Source organism: Chelonia mydas, chromosome 9 (assembly GCF_015237465.2).
Source record: "Chelonia mydas isolate rCheMyd1 chromosome 9, rCheMyd1.pri.v2, whole genome shotgun sequence".
NCBI lineage: Eukaryota > Metazoa > Chordata > Testudines > Cheloniidae > Chelonia > Chelonia mydas.
Window position 1 is genome coordinate 62,394,576 of NC_057855.1, and position 20,513 is coordinate 62,415,088.

A 20,513-nucleotide genomic window follows, 5' to 3' on the forward strand; every position below is an offset into this window, starting at 1 on the left:
AGGTCAGAGTTTGGATGAAGATTTTTAGCATATGTGCAGGTTCTTTTATTGTTTCTAATGTGTTTTCTCTGTAATGCTTTCACCGTAAGAATAACTGTGCTTGCTTAAAAGGAGCTGGGTGGTAACTTGTGCCTGTGAGCCATGTCCTGCACATAGCCCTCAGAGAGAAGGCAAAATGCAGGTGCTGGCAGATAGTCTGGTTTACCAGGAATATCACTGTGTAAATTAAGAAGCTGTGCAGCCTTAAAACCCCCAGTGAGGGAGTGAGACTCTGCCCAGAAGAGATGACGACTGGGAGCCTGAAGCTTAAAGTGGGTGCCCTTGGTGCACCAAGGAGGGGAATACAGGTGCAGTCATCCTGAAACTGTGACATGGGTGGGGGCAGCGTGTGTGGGATCTATGCCAGTGTGAATTGCCATAAGGGCCAACAGCACTGAAAGCAAGCACTATAGAGGGGAAACGCTCACCATCTTTTCGGGAAAAGAATAGCAAAAAGAGAGATGGGGGAAATGAGATATGAGCTGCTGAAGAAACAGTAGTTGTTGAACATGTATGAGCAGTCAGATTTGTCTGCTGATCTGAAGACAACGGAGGCAAGATTGGGACAGCAGCTATGAAAAGTGAGTGTTGCTTTCCCCCCATACCTCCAATGGAACTTGCCTTGAATTTACTTTTCTATAGGCACGTCACCCTTTTTCTGCACTCTTATGGGAGCTTCAAACCTGTGCATTGTAAGAGCATTGTTCGCAGATTTAAGGTTCTTTCCCCTATCTGCAGCCTCCTTCAAAAGATCTTTCTGGAATCACTGGTCCCCCATAGTAACACTGTGATTCATCTCCTTTGCTAAACAGCTGTGGAGTGGAAAGAGTACAGCTTTTGCCCTGGAGGGAGGTGTTTTGAGTGTCCTCCTGCATTTATCCCCTCTCCCCCATACAATAAAATAAGAGATTGATTTACAGGGCTCTTTTGTTCCCCAGCAGTCTATCCTGTCACCAGAAATTAGAAGGCTGTCCCTGGCTGGTGTGAAAAGTCCTGACCACACACACTTTAGCAAGATGATAGTGTAGAACCAAGTAATCAGGATGTCTGGAAATACTGAGACTGATTCTATCAAGCAAACCTGACCTAGTAATGACAGGTCAGAAACATTCAAAGAAAGAAAGTAGGACAACTCCTGAAAAGAAAGAGAACCCAGCTGACAGAGAACCAAGACAATAACAAAGGAGGCTGAATCAAACTCCCAGATGGCTGCATCACCAGTGGACCATGGCTTAATCCCTGACTGCTGGAGCCTCTGAATGGAACTATGGCACTCTGGGCTCAATCCCTGATTGAAGCCTTAAATAGAAAGTACAGGACTTTGCATTCACTCTCCAGCTGCAAAAGGCTCTGGAGAGTAATTATGGGGCCTGGGTTCAGTCAGTGGCTGGTAGAGGCCCCAGTGCTCAGATGGCAAATAACTCTGATGATAGTTCCATCCTCCAAGTATCTCTATCACTGCCAGGCATCAGTTTTGGCTGAAACTCAAAACGTTTAGTCCCTGAGGCCTGGGCTCTCCCAGCCAATAAGGATTAGCCAGGGTTTCCCCATCCTTGCAGAGCTAATGACTGTAGCTCCTCAACAATATTCCACAGCATCATCTCCTCTATAACTTGGCCCTTTGCCTTTGTTCCTTATCTACCATTTGAAGGCGTCATGTGCTATAGCTGCCTTTTATTTATTTTGGCCACACTTCATAGTAAAGATCCATTTAGATGGAATTAATAAACAGCAATTGGCTGTTTTAATAAACAGCCAATTAATTGTTATTGACACTTATGAAAATCCAGCATGTCAATAGGTAGCATATAACCATGGCTTATAACCACTAATAACATTTTCTGATGTGTTTATAACTTTCTATAACACATGCCACTCGTGTCTGGAACATGCTATTCTTCTACTAAATGTTTGTAACCCTTTTTAAACCATTGATAAATGGAAACTTAGTATAAAGTGCAATTTACTTTCTTGCCTGCCACATTAGTGTGACCCCGCACTGTACCATATGGGCATGGTTCACCAGTGCAGTTCTAATGCTATGCTCATGCTGCACTCAAACCCCAGGCCCTTCTCTCATGCTCTGCCATATGGGAAAGTGGTTACACTAAAATCCCATCTGCACCACAAGTGCAACAGCATTGGGGAAACCCGCTTACTACAGCATTGTCCTCTGATATGAATAAAACATGAATCTTGTTTTGCAGCGTAGTTGGAAACATGAGCACGATTTAAGAATTGCGGAGGCAGGGTATGTGTGCATGTGCAAGTATATTAGTGCAAGAGAGATACATAGGTGATGGCTGAGATGGATGTATCCTCTATTTGTGTGTCTAGGGTCCTATTAGTAGAAAATGTATAAGACACATTGCTCATATGAAAATAACAATACTTATTACTCATATAGGACCAGATCCTGCACCCACCCATGTCAATGGTAAAAATTCTCCTTGCCTTCAGCAGTGCCAGATCAAGTCTATCGTGCTTTACATTTTCAAAGCACTGTACAGACACAAATTAGTGAATAAATCAATATACAATAGGTGCATGTGTCACTGGGGATATGGAGCATCCACCGGTGTCAGAAGCTCTGAGCTTTCTTAGCCAATGGGAACCAATGAGGGAGAAAGGAAGAGAATGCTAGAGAGCAATAAAAGGGACATTTACACTAACAGCAATGTGTGCCTATTGCACTTATAACCTTGAATGTACACAAGCAAGGTTCTCCATGACTGCTCCATGTCTGGAAGGCATAATGGAGAATGATCCTAGGGTTAAAGTTTTGCACTTGTGAATTTATTTTTTTCATGGCTTTTATTGGCATACAGTTGTAAGGGAAATATTCTAGGCCAACATTTTCTGAATTGGCCTGTGATTTTGGGGGCCAACAATGGAGGAACCTGAAATCACTGGCTGCTTTGGAAAATGTTGGCTTTAACATCCCAGGACAAGTTACTTTTGTGTACCATTAACAAGTGCTAATGGTTGGAGGCCACCAAGAACCTAGGGCTTCCACAAGCACCAAAGGGATCAGTGTTTCCATTTCAACCTCCTGCCTACTCAGCCTTTGGAGATCATAGCCTTTCAGAATGATGTTTCTCTAGCTCAGTGGAACTCTGATATATAGTTAATACACCTTCTGCAAGAAGGGAAGTGGTGTGTTCCCTTCTACACTCTAGCTGCATTAATGGATCTGCAACAAGGCCTGGCTTAAGAAGTATGCGTCAGAGTGCCCCAGCCTGCCCCTTGCTTCTACTGCTTTTATGAAAGCCCAATTGCCATTCACAGATTTCTCTATCCAGAAGTCTAGAAAGACAAAAACCACACTGGAGTGGTCAAAGTCATCTAGTGGTTTGGAGTCCAGAAAGTTGTACACAGAGAGCAGGTGGAGGAGGAAAAGGGTTAGGTTTTAGACTCCTATGACTGGTTCTCTCCCAAAACTCAGCACGCTGGGACGGAAGGTGGGAAATGTTTGGAACACTGATCTCTGTCCCTCTCATTACTGGGCTGACTCAAGGTTAGTCAACAAGAGATCAAATGCCGACTCCGGACAGTGGCACAAATTTCCTGGCCAATCTTAGACCTCCCCGCTCCTTAATATTTGTGTACCTCACTGTGTGACCATTCCAGGCTGGGACCTCCTCCCCAATGTTTCCTGCAGTTGTAATACGCACACAAAACCCTGCTATTCCCCTGGAAACACCAACGGTTAAACGTGACCTGTGTCCTCCTTCTACAAAAAAAATTACAAAAACCCCCCTCCCCACCCCAGAAAACATGCACGCGCGCACACACGCACACACGCTCGCATGCTCACACTGGAAAAACAGCTTGCAAACTCCTGAAGGTGGAAAAAGGCAACTTGCAAATGTGCCTTTGTTTTTGATATGCACCCTCCCACCCCACCCCGCCTCCTTACATCTCCCCTCCCCAAGTAATTCCCAATGCCCTCCCCCAGCTGTTCCAAAATAAATATTCTTTTTGTTTGTTTAAAAGATTCTTTTACACCTGTAAGCAAGAGAAAGAGATAGAAAGAAAAGAAAGACCATGCAGTGTGAGAATGGATGTCCCCGATCTCAGTGACTCCAGGTGGGAATAAATGAGAAGGGGCTAAGAGTGAAAATGGGTGAAAGATTAAAAAAAAATAATAATATCAAGAAGAACAAAGAGATGAGACTTCAGTGGTAAAATGGAGGTGTGGGCAGCGCATCAGTGAGCACATTTAAAGATAGCTTATTCCTCCATCCCTGTTTTCGACTCAGTTTCATTAAAACTTTTCTTCTTTTTTTTTTTTTAAACTTTTCTGTGTTTTTGATTTTGGGGTTTTTTTTTACAATGGTGAAGTTCTTCGGCACAAAACCGAAATCAAGACGAGGCCAACCCTCCTGAAACCTGAGACCCCGACCCGACCCCCTGTCCCACCTCCCCATGCTCCGTGTTTCTAATGTGCTGAAAAGAGAAAGTAAGCTTAGAATAAACCTACCAACCAAAGGAGGAAATGATAATAAGAGAAAAGAGTAAACCCAAACCCAAAAGACCACAGCGCTCCTGTGTTGTCATTGTCTGAGTGTCTGTCCCTATCGCTCCTGGAGGCCGCAGGCATCAATTTACATAGTACAACCAGTAAATGAGGTTGAAGAATCCAAAGGTGATTGGAAATATGATCCGTGACCACTTGTCAATAGTGCTGACGTCTGCCAGGTCCGGGATTTTGAGCTTCAGCTTAGAGGACCGCCGGCGGAGGCGGCAGTTGGCACGGTTGCGGACAGCAGCATGGTGGGTCAGTGGGACATGGCGATCTAAGGTGGGGTGGTGGCCAAAGCCATCCCGAGAGGCCAGCTGCTTGCGGAACTGGATTCCTGAGCCTTCAAAGGACAGGACAGAGTTTCGAGAGTCGCCGACGCTGCTCATCATGTCCGTGGCCAGCAGCTCGTTGTTCATCTCCAGGGTGCTAAGGAGGATGTTGCCATAAGGGTCAACCTGGAACGGGGAAGAGAGAGAAAGACGGCAGTGATAGTCTGAGCAGAGCATACTCGGGGCCAGATTTATCTCTTGCATCATTCCACTGGCCTCAGGGATGGCTTTGGACTATTGTCTGGGTAACAACAATGCCCCAGGCCATCTACAGACTGAACAATGGCCTTCTGATCTAAAAGCAAGGGGTGCTATTGCTCTAGCTGAAGAACACGCTCCATCATCTTAAAGGCAGTGGCTGACTCTTTAAAGGGCTGTACGTGATTCCACCATGAGAGGGGGACAAAGTCCCACTCTGTTAGTGCTCAATACACCTGTATCACATCCTCATCCTCTCAGAAGAGGATGGCCCTAATGGGGCAGGGTGAAGGGTGAGGACTGAATGAGCACTCTAAACTCAGGAGTATTTGGTCCTCATGGGCATCCATTTGTGGAGGGTGTACGCTTTAGCCCAGTGTATAGTAAACACGGGGACTGTCACAAAGGGGAGAACAGCCCCTCCAGGGCGCTCCTGGACTGAACGAAGGTGATGTATCTGAATTCTCCTGCTAGAAGGTAGGAAGGGGACAAACCTGCTCCCTCATCCTCTTCTCCTCGTATCGTTGACGCTCATTGTTTGCCTTGCTGAGCCGCTCACTCTGCTTCTTCTGCTGGCGAGGGCCCCGCCCAAAGAAAATGTAATTGACAAAAGCATATTCCAGGAGCGCCAGGAACACGAAGACGAAGCAGCCCATGAGATAGACGTCAATGGCCTTGACGTATGGGATCTTTGGGAGGGTCTCCCGCAGGTGGGTGTTGATAGTGGTCATTGTGAGCACCGTGGTGACCCCTGCAATGAGAGTGCACATGATCCGTTACCGAGACGAGGCGGTGCCACAGCATGGCACTCACTCATTCTCCCCTCTGTCTGAGCAATGCAAGGAAGGGGATAGATCAGTGTAGGGAATGAAAGGAGGCCAGGTCTCTTAGACACTCCCAGCCCCATCCTGGCTGTTGGCAAACCCCACGATTCTGTCCTCTGCTCTCTCATTCTCCTTTTCTCTGTGACCTTAACTGTGCCTGTGGTTTCAACTACAATCTCTACAACAGTGGCTCTCAGTCCCAAGCCCCTCTCTCTATCTATGATGCTCTGTACCTCAGGGGAACACCCTATATCCCCATGTTCATCTTTATAAAATAATTGTGTGGTATCCAATGCCAAGTTTGTCATGTTGGGTGTCTTCGGAAGGCTCATGATGCACTGAGCATGGTTGTTATAGTGATCTTATAGTAATTGTTACAGTAACGCTACAGTGAGGTTATAGGTTATAATTTCATGTATTTAGTTATGAGGCTGAAAATGTATCCTCCAAGAACAGAGAGGCAGTTTACACCTCATCAGGGCAGGTATGGGACAAACCCAGCCCAGCCTCACAGCAGCAAAACAATCTGTTAGACTCTCGATGGAGTCACGCTCTTCCTTTGGTCACTTTGGAACTGTGATGAGATAATGCTCACCTGACTTTGAACGCAGAGGTGGGGCAAAGCCAAGAGGGAAGAAAGGACATGATAAAAGGGAGAGACAATTTGCCATGCTTTTTCTCTCTCTTCCACCTACGTCTACAGACACCACACCAAGCGACTGAAGCGCTGATCAAAGGGCAGAGCTTGGCTGAAGGGCAACCAGCCAGCCTGTGGTGAGAAACATCTAAGTTTGTAAGGGCATTGAAAGTGTTAAGATCAGCTTAGAATTCATTTCGCTTTTATTTCATTTGACCAAATCTGACTTGTTATGTTTTGACTTATAATCACTTAAAATCTATCTTTATAGTTAATAAATTTGTTTGTTTATTCTACCTGAAGCAGTGCATTTGGTTTGCAGTGTGTCAGAGCCTCCCCTTGGGATAACAAGCCTGGTGCATATCAATTTCTTTATTAAATGGATGAACTCATATAAGCTTGCAGCGTCCAGTGGGTATAACTGGACACTGCAAGATGGGAGTTCCTAGGATTGTCTCTGGGACCAGCGGAATTGACTAGCGTCATTCAGTTGCACAGTCCAAGGAGCAGCTTACATGCCAGAGGCTGTGCGTGAACAGTGGGGGTTCTCACAGCAGAGCAGGGTAAGGCTGGCTCCCAGAGTCAAGGATTGGAGTGACCTAGCAGATCACCGGTCCAGACAACACCAGAGGGGAATGTCACACTATCCCTGACCTCTGACCCTCTCTCTGATCTCAGATCTTTATCCCCTCTCTGATGTTTCCTCCTGGATGTCCAGCTGCCACCCCAACTTCAATATTTCTATAAATGAATCCTTTCTCTAACACCACTCCATTGTCCTTCCTCTCACTGACCCGGTCACCCTGGACACTTTTCTCTCCTTCTCCTCCAATATCCAGTCTCTCACTTTACCCTGTATAACATCCACATCCACCCTTTCCTTGCTGCTAAAGCTCCTGTCTGTGCACTGGTTACCTCTTGCTTTTATTACAGCAACCTTCTTCCTCCTGGCCTCCCAACTCCACCCCCAAAGTCTGCTTGAATCACCACTGCTGAAGTCATCTTCCTCTCCAATTGCTCTGTCTGCACCATCCCTCTTTTGAATCTCCCTATTGGCTCCCTGTCTTCTACTGTAGCAAATTCAAGCACTTTGTTATCATCCAGCCTACATCTCAGCTCTGCTAAACCTCTAGCCCTCCTCTTACTCCCTACACTGATCTCAGTTCCCTCACCTTACTGTCCCTTCTGTATCCTTCCCTCCATTGGACCGTCTATCAGGCTGCACACGCCTGCTCTGGTGTTCCAATCACCCTCCCCTCCTTCAACTCCTTCTTCCAAACCCACCTTTTCAATCAACTCCACCTCCTGTCTCCTGATTAAGGTTCCTTCACCCAGGCTCTGATTCAGGAACACATCCTGGTTCGGGACAGCCCTTCAGCCTGTGCTTAAGTGCTTTCCTAAACTGAAGGGCCTAAATTTATTCTCCTGGATTTGTCTTGTATTTACTTAAGAGTGTGAGCTCTTCAGGGCAGGAAATGTGTCTTTATTAGAGTTTGTAAAGTACCATGGAAATTTGTAACACTGCAAACATTCCCCCTGTGCCCATAGTCATTCATTCATCATCTGTCTGTCCATCCATCCATCCACCCACAGTGCCTATCTATCCAACTAACCTATTTGTTTTATTTGCCTCCCAGTCAATCGACAGACAGACAGACACATACACACACCAGCGCGAGCGCGCGCACATACACACACACAGTGAAAGAATTGCCATCTAAGTGATAACATGGTTATGTCAGAGGAGGCATGTTCATTTAACCCCCCATTTCAGAGTCTCATTTTGATGCCACTGAAGTTCATGGCAAAGCTCATGATGTGGGATCAGACTCTTAAGACATAGACCTATCTGAGGGGACAAATGCCTCTTTGAGCTGAAAACTCTCTAGCTTGTTCTCAGAAAAACTGTGAGTTTATCTTGCAAAGTCTGCTAGAGTCTGTTTGTGTTGTTTTGTCTGTTACCTGAGCAGAGAACAGGTGGTTTTCACACATTAAAAGATATTCAGGTGCTTTTATATACTGGGGTAACTCCTCAAGAGCTGAATCCTGAAACTAAGTCGCCATGAACTTAGTCCTCTGGCAACAAATCTCTGACAGATCTGAAAAAATGACTTCAATGGATGAGCAGGATACAGGTGTTTTGCAAACGGCATAATGAACTTCTGCACTGCACATGCTTCCGATAACGGCTCCCTAAAAGTCCTCCTTCCTTCCCTGCACAGGTTACCTGCACTGCTCAACCATACAAAGGAGGGGAGCAGCTGCAACTGGGCAGACAGGCAGGGACTGGGCATGCTGGGGTGGGGAGTGGATGAAGATTTGGCTCTATCCTCCATAATGTTCTGATTAGCACAGCTGAGCCTGCCTGACAGGGGAAATAAGCTGCACCAGGGAAAGGGCTGGCAGAGTTTACTTCTGCCCCGCAGTGAGAGAGTAGCAGGCCCTGATTTATGATTCAGAGACTCACTATTTTCAAAACACCTACAACCTCTACTTTTGGGACAGCATAGCGAAGCACTGCTCCTGAGTAGGGGTGGCTGAAGGTGCCACTTCACCCTTAGTATGTTTCCAAGCAGAACACCTGTATGCTTGAACGTGGAGCCTCGTGGAAATTCAAGCCGGTGCATTGATTCCAGCGATTAGATGTGTCACCTGTGCATTTGTTGGCATGTCTGTTTGGTTGCTACGTTGCACACAGCTGATAACTACAATAACTGCACAGAGATCTGTATACCTGGATCTCTGCATATTTGAACTGCATCTCCCTAGATGTGTTGTGATATCTTCAAGTTTGACTCTCATGGGAGATAACAAAAGGTGCAATGTGTATTTACTTTGCCATGCGATCTCTATCACTCTTTTAACCACTTTGTTCCCCTTTTCTTTTTCAAACAATCTCAGCCCACTCCCCTCCCCAAAGGAAGCCCTTATGGAGTGTAAAGTGAAAAAGGACCTACCCAATGCCACCCGGGCAGCAGAAGCATCATAATTGATCCAGAAGGAGACCCAGGACAGGATGGTGATGAGGATGGAAGGCATGTAAGTCTGGAGGATGAAGTAACCAATGTTCCTCTTGATCCGGAAACTCAGGGATAAGCGGAGATAAGAGCCTGTCAATCAGATACCAAAAGGAGCTGTCATTTGCGGAAGGGCCAGGGTTGCAGGTATGATAAGGGGGCAGGAACAGGAATGGGAATCACCTGGGAATCACTCATATCTCTCCCTCTTTAGAAGTAACGCTGGGGAAGGTCAGGGGAGGTAATCCCGCTATTCTGCGTTTCCACTGATGGCATAAATTTACCACCTTCAGGAAGAGCCTCTTTGGAGCCTGGTCAATTGGGCCCACTGCCTTGGATCTTTAATCACCTTGAGTGGTAAGGAGACCAGGCTTTCTGAACGTTAAATTGGAACAGATTCTCCCATAAGCAGTTGCAGTTGGAGAAGACAGAGGATCTCTTCTGCTAGATACCATGTGCTCACTCACAAAAATAAGAAGAAAATTTACTCCTAAATAGCTGAAGGCAGTGTATTAGGCAGCTGCTGAGAAAACTCGGGACTGTCCCAACCACAAGGTTCCTGTTCAGCCTCACTGTTCAGATAAAACTTCCAGTTTCATGCGCAATTTCTTCCGTAAAATGCATGTGCCACTGTGAATCTTATTTTCCCCATGCAGGTACCATAAAGGTGTGTGCAAACTGGGCAAATGCAAATAGCTTAACTGTGCAAGTCTGTAGAGGACTCCGGTAAGAACTCACCCTTCTGTAACTCTCCCCTTTGCTATGAAGCTGAAAATACAAGAGGTCATCCTGTTTCAACTGCTATCTTAACAGCTGAGGAAGGGGATCATAGAATCATAGAATATCAGGGTTGGAAAGGACCTCAGGAGGTCATCTAGTCCAACCCCCTGCTCAAAGCAGGACCAATCCCCAACTAAATCATCCCAGCGAGGGCTTTGTCAAGCCTGACCTTAAAAACCTCTAAGGAAGGAGATTCCACCACTTCCCTAAGTAACCCATCCCAGTGCTTCACCACCCTCCTAGTGAAAAAGTTTTCCTAATATCCAACCTAAACCTCCCCCACTGCAACTTGAGATCATTACTCCTTGTTCTGTCATCTGGTACCCCTGAGAACAGTCTAGATCCATCTTCTTTGGAACCCCCTTTCAGGTAGTTGAAAGCAGCTATCAAATCCCCCCTCATTCTTCTCTTCTGCAGACTAAATAATCCCAGTTCCCTCAGCCTCTCCTCATAAGTCATGTGCTCCAGTCCCCTAATCATTTTTGTTGCCCTCCGCTGGATTTTTTCCAATTTTTCCACATCTTTCTTGTAGTGAGGGATGATGTGTTATGACAAAGGGACCCTCAAGGCTGGCAACCAGCTTAACTGGGCAGGCAGTGTAGTTTAATGGTTAGGGCACTGGACTAGGAAGAAAGAGACCTGGGGTCTGCTCTCAGCAATCATCTTTTGTCTCCTTGGACAAGTCACTTCACCTCTCAGTACCTTTGTTCCCCTCCCACTTTTTGTCTGTCTGATATTGTAGGCTCTTGGGGGCAGAGACTGTCTTTCACTATGTGATTGCCCAGTTCCCAAGCCAATGGGGCACCCAGCTTGGTTAGAGCCTCCAGGCAATACTGTAATAACAACTGATGATCTTGGCAGTGGTCTCACGTAATTTAGAAGGTCTTAAGAGCCAATGTTTGTGGTTTGTTTTTCGGCAGTGCACATATTCTAGATAAAATGAAGTCTGTCACCAATCACAGCAAATTTTCCAGCTGGCAACAAATAAACCATCAGATGTCCAGTCTTACCAGCTCCTTTCCCCATGACAAACAGGCAGGTTTGCTTCTCGTTCATAGGTTGCACACTTGTTTTTATGGAAATGTTTTTCTTCGTATTGTTATTTTTATTGGAGCTTCAAGAGCCACTTGGAAATCACATGGAAAGAGTGGTAAAGGTGGGAACCTACCAATTAAGCCCTGTTTGAGGGAAGTCTGCATTTTGGCCTGGCAATCTTGAGGGTATCTGCAAAAAATTGCACCATTAACCTCTTGCTGTCTGAGGGCATGGATCTGAAAAAGCAGGGTTGGTAGGATTGGAAGAGAGACCAATTTTCCAAAGTGGCACTGCAAGATTAGAACCCAGGTCCTCAAACATCCTAGACAAGTGCTTCCGCATCTAAGTTAGAGAAGCAGCTGCATTGACTTGCAAAGAGAATCCTTTATATGTTCCCCAAACCCCTTTGCATGGAGCCCCACCTGTGGTGAAGACCACTTCTCTGGTGACCAGTCTCTGCTCAATGATGGTGAACTGGGGCAGCTCCAGCATCTCCATCCCCGTGACGGCCGAGTTATTTCCTTGCCAGAAAAACACAATGTCATCGACTGTGTAGCCATCTGTGGGGTGAGGAAGCACAGTACACTCAGAATTAACAAGTCCTGGAAATCAGCACCTCCATCTCCATGAAGACTTTTCCCATGGGACTCAAATGGTGTCCATTTATCAGGGCATAGCAGCCATTCCCCACCTCCTGATGAACCTTCACTCCTTAGCCCAACTTGATAGAACAACTACCTGGAGAAAGAAACAAATGGCCAAGACTCCTTATGAAGACTAAGAAGTCGAAGGTGAAGGTGGGAGCTGACCCCTAAGACAGCCACACAATCCTTGGTTTGCTTAGACGGGATTTGTACATCAGAAACCTCTCTCACAAGCAATATGCACAGCTTTTCCTTGGTGAACTATTTCTGCATGCCAGCAGGGGGAGATCACACAATGCTTTTTTGGTGTGGCCCATGCAAATGGTGCCTATCTGTTTACAAAATACAAGAGCAACAGGGTGGTGGATTATGAACAGCAGCACTAACAAAAAAAAACCCCAAAAACATTTGGTCCTTTCCCCTTCAGACTCTCAACATTTTCACCTAGGTCAAAATGTGAGCCTCTTTGATAGGCAAATGCCTTCATTAAGCAGCCATTTAGAAGAGCTTTAGTGGGAGAGAGGGCTGGATGGCTCTGGAAGATAATAATGAGCTATCAAGTCTTTCGTTTCAGCATAACTGGTTGAAATGCAAGCCTGGTCCATCATTACCTAATGCAAATCCCCCTTTGGGTTTGGTCCTGCACTGTACGCATGTGGGAAACTGCATGTATCATCACAAGGTAACAAGTGCTGGGCAGGACTGGGTGTGCAGGGGAGCCCAATTAATGGGAGCACTGCTGAGCAGCTGCCAAACTACTTCTGTCCAGTAGCAGGAGTGAGGCCAACAAAGGACGCATGCAGCTAAGTGTCTCATTGGCATAATGATCACACACCCATTCCCTGGCCTGTTTTTACCTTACACCCTGAGAGTAAGTGTGCAAGGGGTTTATTATTTCTCATTGCAGAAGACTCCTCCCAGTGGTTTAACCTAACTTGCATCTGAGAATAGCCTCTGTTCATCACCATCACACTGCAGCACAACAGCCCTGCAGAGCATGCAAGTACTTGCAGCATCAAGGCATTTTGCTAGTTCGTGTGGAAGGGACTGGCCGTTTTTAGTGGGAAAGTGTCCACAACATATAGCCAAAATCACAGCTGGTACCGATTGTCAGTAATGTCCACAGAGAGGCCAAGAATTAAATGGACTATAGAGACCTATAGGGCCCTAGAGGTGCATAGTCCTTCCAGAACAGAGTTGAGGCAAAGTATGGTGGCAAAGCTTGCACTGTCTCCGTACCTGCCCTGTAGATAAACAGTGAGACACTTAACCTTAGACATCATTGCATTTATTCAAAGCTGCTTTAAAAAACATCCACAAACATTGGACCAGATCCACAGCTGGTTAAAACAGCATAGCTCCATTGACTTCAATAGAGCAAACCTAAGTTCCATCAGCTGAGGATCTGGCCCATGAAAGCTCACTGCTTCTGTGCATTGGGTTGGAGGCTCCAGCTGAGCCCATTCTTCCCTCTTTTGGGAGGAGAAGATCTGCACGACACTTGAGATGTGGTTGATCCAGGTCCTAGGGCGACCATGCTCCTGCTCCCACTAGTCACTGGTAAAACTGCCATCGGCTAAAGGACAGAGACAGGTCATAAGCCCACACAGACTCATAGTGTTTAAGGCCAAAAGGGACCATTAGATCATCTGGTCCAAGCTCCTGTATATCACAGGCCATTAAATTCCACCCTTTGACCCCTGTATTGATCCCAGGACCTTGTGTTTGTTTGGCTAAAGCATCTCTGTCAGAAAGGTAGCCAGTCTTGATCTGAAGGCATCAAGAAATGGAGAATCCACTACTTCCCTTGGGAGTTTCTTCCAATGGTGAATCCCCCTTGATATTAAAAAATTGGGCTTAATTTCTAAATTGAATTTGTCTGGCTTCACCTTCCAGCCATTGGCTTTTGTCCTGCCTTTCTCCATTAGGTTAAAGAGGCCAATATTTTCTCCTCATCAGGATACTTATACACCATAATCAAGTCAGCTCTTAATCTTCTTTTTGATAAGCCAAACAGATCAAGCTCTTTAAGTCTCTCGCTGTAAGGCATTTTCTCCAGCTCTTGAATCATTTCTATGACTCTTTTCTGCATCCGCTCCACTTTAACCGTGGACACCAGACCCGGATGCAGCATTGTAGTATCAGTGTCACCAACACCGTGTACAGGTAAAAATCCCTTCCCTATTCACTCGCTATCCCCGTGTTCAGACATCCAAAGATCACATTAGCCCTTTTTGCCTCAGCATTGTACTGGGAGCTGGTGTTCAGTTGCTTTCCCACTATGACCCTTCACACCTTTTCAGAGTCACTGCTCTCCAGGGTACAGTGCCCCATTCTGTAGGTCTGGCCTACATTCCTTGTTCCTAGATGCATACCTATGCATTTGGCGGGATTAATACACGTGTTGTTTGTAGGGGCACAGTTTACCAAGTGATCTGCATTGCTTTTTCCTTATCATTATTTACCATCCTGACACTCTTTGTGTCACCCACAAATTTTATCAGCAGCGATTTTATATTTCCTCCAAGATCATTGAATCGTTGAATAGTGTTGGGCCTAGTGCTAATCCCTGAGGAACTCTACTAGAAATCCCCTCATTCAGTGATGATTACCCATTGACAATGACTTTTTGAGATCTGTCAGTTAGCCAGTTTTTATCTATTTAACGTGTGCTCTGTGGATATCGTATAGTGCTATTTCTTTTTAATCAGAATGTCAAGTGGTACTGAGTCAAATGCCTTACAAAAGTCTAAGTATATTACATCTAACCACCAAACTTGTAATCTGTCAAAGAATGAAATCAGGTTGGTTTGACTATTTTCCATGAAACCACGTTAACTGTATTAGTTATATTCCTATTCTTTATTGGTTGAATTCCAGATCAGCTTTTCCATTACTTTGCCCAGGATTGATGCCAGGCTAACTGGCTAATAGTTACAAATGTCATCCCTCTTGCCCTTCTTGAATATTGGCACAGCAATCAGGAGGGGCACGTGAAGAAGAAGCTACCTTTCAGGATGCAAGCACTTAGCTCACAAGGTTATGAAAATGTAGCCTCACCTCTTTATGACAAACTCTACTGTGAGTCTTATATGACATCCCTCCCCTCATCCAGCTTGATCTTCCCACACCATTTGGGTACTAATCATCTAGGTATACCTCACTCGGGGCTTGCCTAGACATACAGCATGCAGCAAGCTGGGGGAAAATCTACCATGCACTAACTGTCTGTGTGGTCCCTGCTGCCATGCTATGAAAGTTCCATAGTGGATTTTGATCTACTCCCATTTCAAAGGGGGATAGGTCAGTGCGTATTAGGGAACTTCTAGTGCACGGCATCAGGATCCACATGGACAGTTAGCACATTGCAGGCTACTGCGGGGTAGATTTCCATCCCAGCCTGCCGCAGACTAACTATTCATCTAGACAAGCCCTTACTCAATTCCCTGCCATTGCAGAGGCCTCAGGAATTGGTGCACCTCGGTCCCTCCTGTTCTCTGCCTGTGGTACACAACACTTTAGTCCCCTCAGGGCTGTAATGCTTTGGCCTAATTCTGGTTGTTATTTGGCGTGGAGATGGTTGGTGGTCTTCAGTGGTCTGTGATATGCCAGAGGTCAGACTACATGATCTAGGGTTCTCTTCTGGCTTTAAACCTTATGACTCTGCAACCGGCCTATACTATCATAGCCCTTGTTGTTTGGAGCAGAAGAGAGGAGCTCAGGGGGCTACAGTTGCTGATGGGATTCAGGGCAGAACTATCGATCTGGCCCCCATGCCCAATAGAATCCTCAGAGCAATACACTGCAGAGATGTCCCCTCACACCGCTGCTCCATGCAATTAGTCCAAGCCTCCTTAATCCCTTGTATCCGAGAACTGGCTCACTGTTGGATTCACACAAACATCATCACACTATTTGTGTCCCAAATTTGATCTATCTTGCAATTGCCATAAGCTGATGTGCCGGAGGAGAACGTCTTCTGGATTCTAACTGTCCACTGCTGTTTCATAAATCCATAACCCTGTCACTCTGAAAGGGTTTTGGTGGGTTTTGATTAAAACACATTTAGGTAGGACCACAGCAAAATATAATTATAAATATATAACAATGCTTCTATTCCAAAGCTGTGCTGCTGGCACCATTGGCAATGCTGGCACACAAATGAGAAAGGAAACAAAATGGAGCTGTGCTAGTTTCAGACGCGGCAAATACGTAAAAGACAAAAGCATTAAAGAAATAAATCCTCGTCTGCATTGGTCTTTTACATACTGCAAGGAAACATAACTCTGATGCTAACAAATTAGCTTGAGCGTATCCCACTAAAACCACAATCACAAGATGGGGAGCTGTGGGCAATTCTCTGCCTTCTGTTTTCTTGGTTCTACTTTAAACTATGCTCAATATACTAAGAGACACCAGCTATGACATGTCATTACTGCCTCCATCAGGACTTAATTTACATTCCATTATGCACCATGCTAAGGGCTGCAATTTGCAGTTTGCCCTAACCAAATCAAAACTATTGCTGGAACTTAGGCTGCCCGGCGCAGGAAGCATTATGATGGCAACACGGACATTGCAGACTGTGGACATAGTGGGGACATTCCTTATGAAAAAGGAAAAACTCCAGACACTTCATCTTCACTCTTGTGAGAGCTGTGGCTTTGGGCCGGTCCTGTAGGATACTGCATTTTCATCTTTCCCCTCTTGCAAATATTCAGTAGGCCAGAAAATGCTGCTGGTGCTAATGGCAGCTTCTAAAACCCTTGCCACTGTGAGTAAGATTTTCGATCTCACCCCGATGCTGGTGCCCTGGTATCCTCTTTCCTGACTCTCCATTGCTGGAGGTTCACCTGAGTGGCTCCCACCCTTCAAAAGGGAGACCGAGAGGCCAGGCCAGACTCCTCCATATGCCCCAACCCAGCCACAATAGAGACAAATGAGTGTGGAAGTCACAGCAGCCAGTCAGGGGGAGAGTGCGTGCACTGCACCAGTGGGGAGAGAGACAGAAGAAGGCAGATCCCCAGCAGCAATCAGTGGAAAACAATGCAGACTGGAAGGGGAAATAACATGCAGGGACCCCCTGCTTTCCCTCCTCTTATGACATGTGCAATGCTAGTCCTAGGGGAGGCAGGGGAAGGCACGAGGCATACGCACAGCTCTCAATTTCTAGCGTGCAGTTCTGCTGGTCCAGAGGGTATCTCCTCAGATCCATCATGCAAGCAGCTGTGGTGGTGATTCTGAAAAGGAAAAAAAATATTAAAGGAAGACATGAAAGTCAAGCAGCATGAGAAGCCGCTGTTTCTATGGTAACCAGGGAGCGACATGGTGGGGAGGGAAGTATGTGGGGAGGGGGAACTGAATGAAGCTCACCCTCAACTGCATGGCTTAAGTCTTTCGTGACTCACGTCATCCAGGCTGCCTCTTTATTAAAGAAGGGGGAGGCGCGGGGGGGGGGGGGGGGGGGCTGTGTTCCCTCTGTATATACATGAGAGAGAGACAAAGACACTGAGAGGGGCAGGGATTTTGAAATGAGGGAGGAAGAGAGACATTTCTATCTGTGAAAGAGAGAGAGCGAGGACACCCATGCCTATAAAAGAGAAAACGTGTGTTGATTAAATTGCTCTGCATTGGGGCATAAGGAAGAATAATTTATCTGATTATCTGTCTATTCAGCCAGCCAGCCAGCCAGCCAGCCAGCCTCTCCCAGTCACCATGACATTTGTCTATCACCACCCGTACCCTCCATCTAATCTTTCTATCACTGAATCTGATTATCCAAATCCCACTTCTTTGAACCTCCCTTTCTAATGAATTGCATGTCCCCTTGTCTATCAACTCTCAATGATGTTAACGTATGGGGCATAGCATAAACGGGTTGGGTTGCGAAAGATATGCATGTGTGTGTTCGCACACAGTATCTCACACTGCTCTGATGTGGGGGTGTGAGAGTGCGTGGATGGGGCTGTGCACCGTTTGTACACGATGTGCTGTGTGCGTCGGGGAGGGTGAATGTGGAGATATGTGCCTTTATGTTTGTGGGGAGTGGGACTGCGTGTGTCACATGTGTGAGAGAGGAAGCAGCAGGTGAAAGAAAGACCGGGGGAGGTGTTCTCTCTGCTGCACTCTTTTTGCATGTGGCCTTCATGCACTTCGGATGGCAGGGGGGCAGCTGAGGGGGGATAGAGCAAATCAGTGTCTAGTTAACCAGCCTGGCAACACAGCACTGTCCTCAGAGTGGGCTGCCCCTCAGACATGCCGGCTTTGCTCCCCCTCACCTGACTGCCCAATCTCCTTTGAATGCAATCTCCTTTCTGTGCAGTGTGTGTGTGTGTGTGTGTGTGTGTGTGTGTAGCTGGAGGTGAGGGGGAAGGGTTGGTCCCCCCCGCACCCCTTTCAATTAACCATCTGGAAGGCATTAATCAAGCAACACATATTTTAGGATGTAGGCATAACCAGTGAACTGTTAACAGGGAAGCTTTGTTATCTTCTGAGCCCTGTGGCTTGGGAGGTGGAGAGAGGAAGGGAGAGAAAGAAAGGGTGATAAAGAATGAGGAGATAGAGAGCCAGAGAGAATGAGACTCAGATCAAGCAAAAGAATCAATGAGGAAGGAAGAGATAGAAAGCCAGGGTGTGGGTGGGGGGGTATATAGAGATAAAGGCGGGGGGACAGAGAAAAGAAATGGAGAGAGAGCACTCAGCTGAGCCAGAGATGCACTCAGAGCGAGAGAGCGCATCACTGAGCAGCTGTCTCTTTAAGAAATCTTGCGTGCTAAATTTATCTCTCTGCTGTCTGTGAAGACTGTTTGTAGGAGATGAAGCCTTGAGGAGAGCCTTTGCCACTGCCTGCCATTCTATAAATAGATCTGGAGAGACGAAGGGAATTTATATATATCCTCACGGGGTCTAGATACAACATTGCAACTGCCCTTTGTCAGAGGAAAGGGCCAGGGTGGGAAGGGAAAATTAACCTGTTAATCTGAATGCTGGACACAGCAGAGGGGGAAAATGAGCTGCCTAAAACTGATCACAAATGACTGTGTATTTCATTTATTGCTTTAGCAGCTGTCAAACTTTGCACCTCCAACTGGAAAGCTGGAAAGGCAGTGCCTGTCCCGTCTCTTCTCAGCAGTCTCGCTGTGGTCAGGAAACATCTCAGAGGGGCGGAGATGAGGTTTCCATGGGGCATCCATCCCTACTCAAGACAGACCTCGGAGTCAGCACAGCAGCAAATGCAGGCGTGCGCCAGGACCGATGAGTTGCAAATGTGCATGACTCATCCCCTATACCGCACACGGCATATACTGTACATATTATGCCACACCTGTGGGAAATAGCATCTACAAATGCATTCTCTGATTTTCCCTAAAGTGCGAGATGCAAAAATGTATTAAATGAACATTTTCCACCCCATTTGTGGGACCCTGTGGGCTAAAACCTTCCCAGAGCCTCTGTCCTAACTTTGCCGAACCAAGGATGATTAGGGGAGGGCTGCCCCGATTTTCAGGTGACCCTCTGGCCTCCCAGCAGGACTCTGCCATCACCTGCAGTGCTGGCTTCAGATCCAGAGCATGACACGGCATGCTATGGATGCAACACTCCAAAGGCCAATTCCATTCTAGGCGTAAATCTGGCTTTCAGTAAAACCCCAGTGGGTTTACTACAATTTACAGCAGCGTAACTAAGAGCAGGATATGGCTCCATGCATTTTGGAGCAAATACAACCACCAGTTAGGGATGATCATTCTTGTGCAATAAACAGGATTGAGATTATATTGGCCCCAAAGAATCAGATAAATTGCCCCCTTCCCCTCCAAATTAAACTACAGCCCACTGGCTGGCCAGCAGCATGTGCCATGCATTCCTGATTACATGCCCTCCTCCCTTCGCATGTTGTGATGTTACCCACGGGATCGAACAGGGGCATGGAGGGATGAACCTGCCCCAGAAGCTGGTGGTGAGCCTGCTGCTTTTTCAACATTCATGTGCTGGGATCCCCTCTATCTGTATCACCTGGACTCCAAGAATTCTGCCTTACTCCTCTCCTGGATTAGTCAGTAATGGCACGGAGAAAGGTAAGCGTCTACACCAGCTGCCTTCATGCCTCAGATATGGCACGGATAAGACTGGCCATGTGCCCTCTGCTGCCCAAAGACATGCAGGCATGTGGTTGAACTCCACCCCTGGAAGTGTGTTTATGCTGTTAGGGCCTGATTCAATGCTTTGGCAGCCCATGGTCTCTGCCTAGGTGGTTACATAGGTAGCTCATTTGGCTAAACCTTCCATTTTGCCTGCTCTATTGTGTGGCACATTCAAGAAACTGTAGGTCTGACATGGCTCATTTGGCAGTGACTGAAAGCCATGACCATCAACCAGCTTGTCGGTGGCCTACGCGACAGGAGCTGGTAGGACTCAGTCTCGCCGGTGCCTACGTCACAAAAACCAGAGCTGCCAAGATGGTCCAGAGCAACGCTGGGGCACGTCA

The 20,513-nt window shown here is 46.6% G+C and overlaps 1 protein-coding gene across 1 annotated transcript in view; it reads right to left on the reverse strand.

Moving 5' to 3' along the window:
• Positions 1-3,923: 3,923 nt before the first annotated feature.
• The window catches only part of GABRQ (gamma-aminobutyric acid type A receptor subunit theta), a 91,336-nt gene continuing 74,746 nt past the window's right edge, over positions 3,924-20,513 (reverse strand). Inside the window, exons 5-9 of the mRNA XM_007063939.3 lie at positions 17,186-17,268; positions 11,807-11,944; positions 9,510-9,662; positions 5,586-5,842; positions 3,924-5,019 (exon numbers count right to left, since the gene is read on the reverse strand). Coding sequence (XP_007064001.1) covers positions 4,642-5,019; positions 5,586-5,842; positions 9,510-9,662; positions 11,807-11,944; positions 17,186-17,268 — 1,009 coding nt within the window. The 3' untranslated portion in view covers positions 3,924-4,641. The remainder of the gene's footprint in view (positions 5,020-5,585; positions 5,843-9,509; positions 9,663-11,806; positions 11,945-17,185; positions 17,269-20,513) is intronic.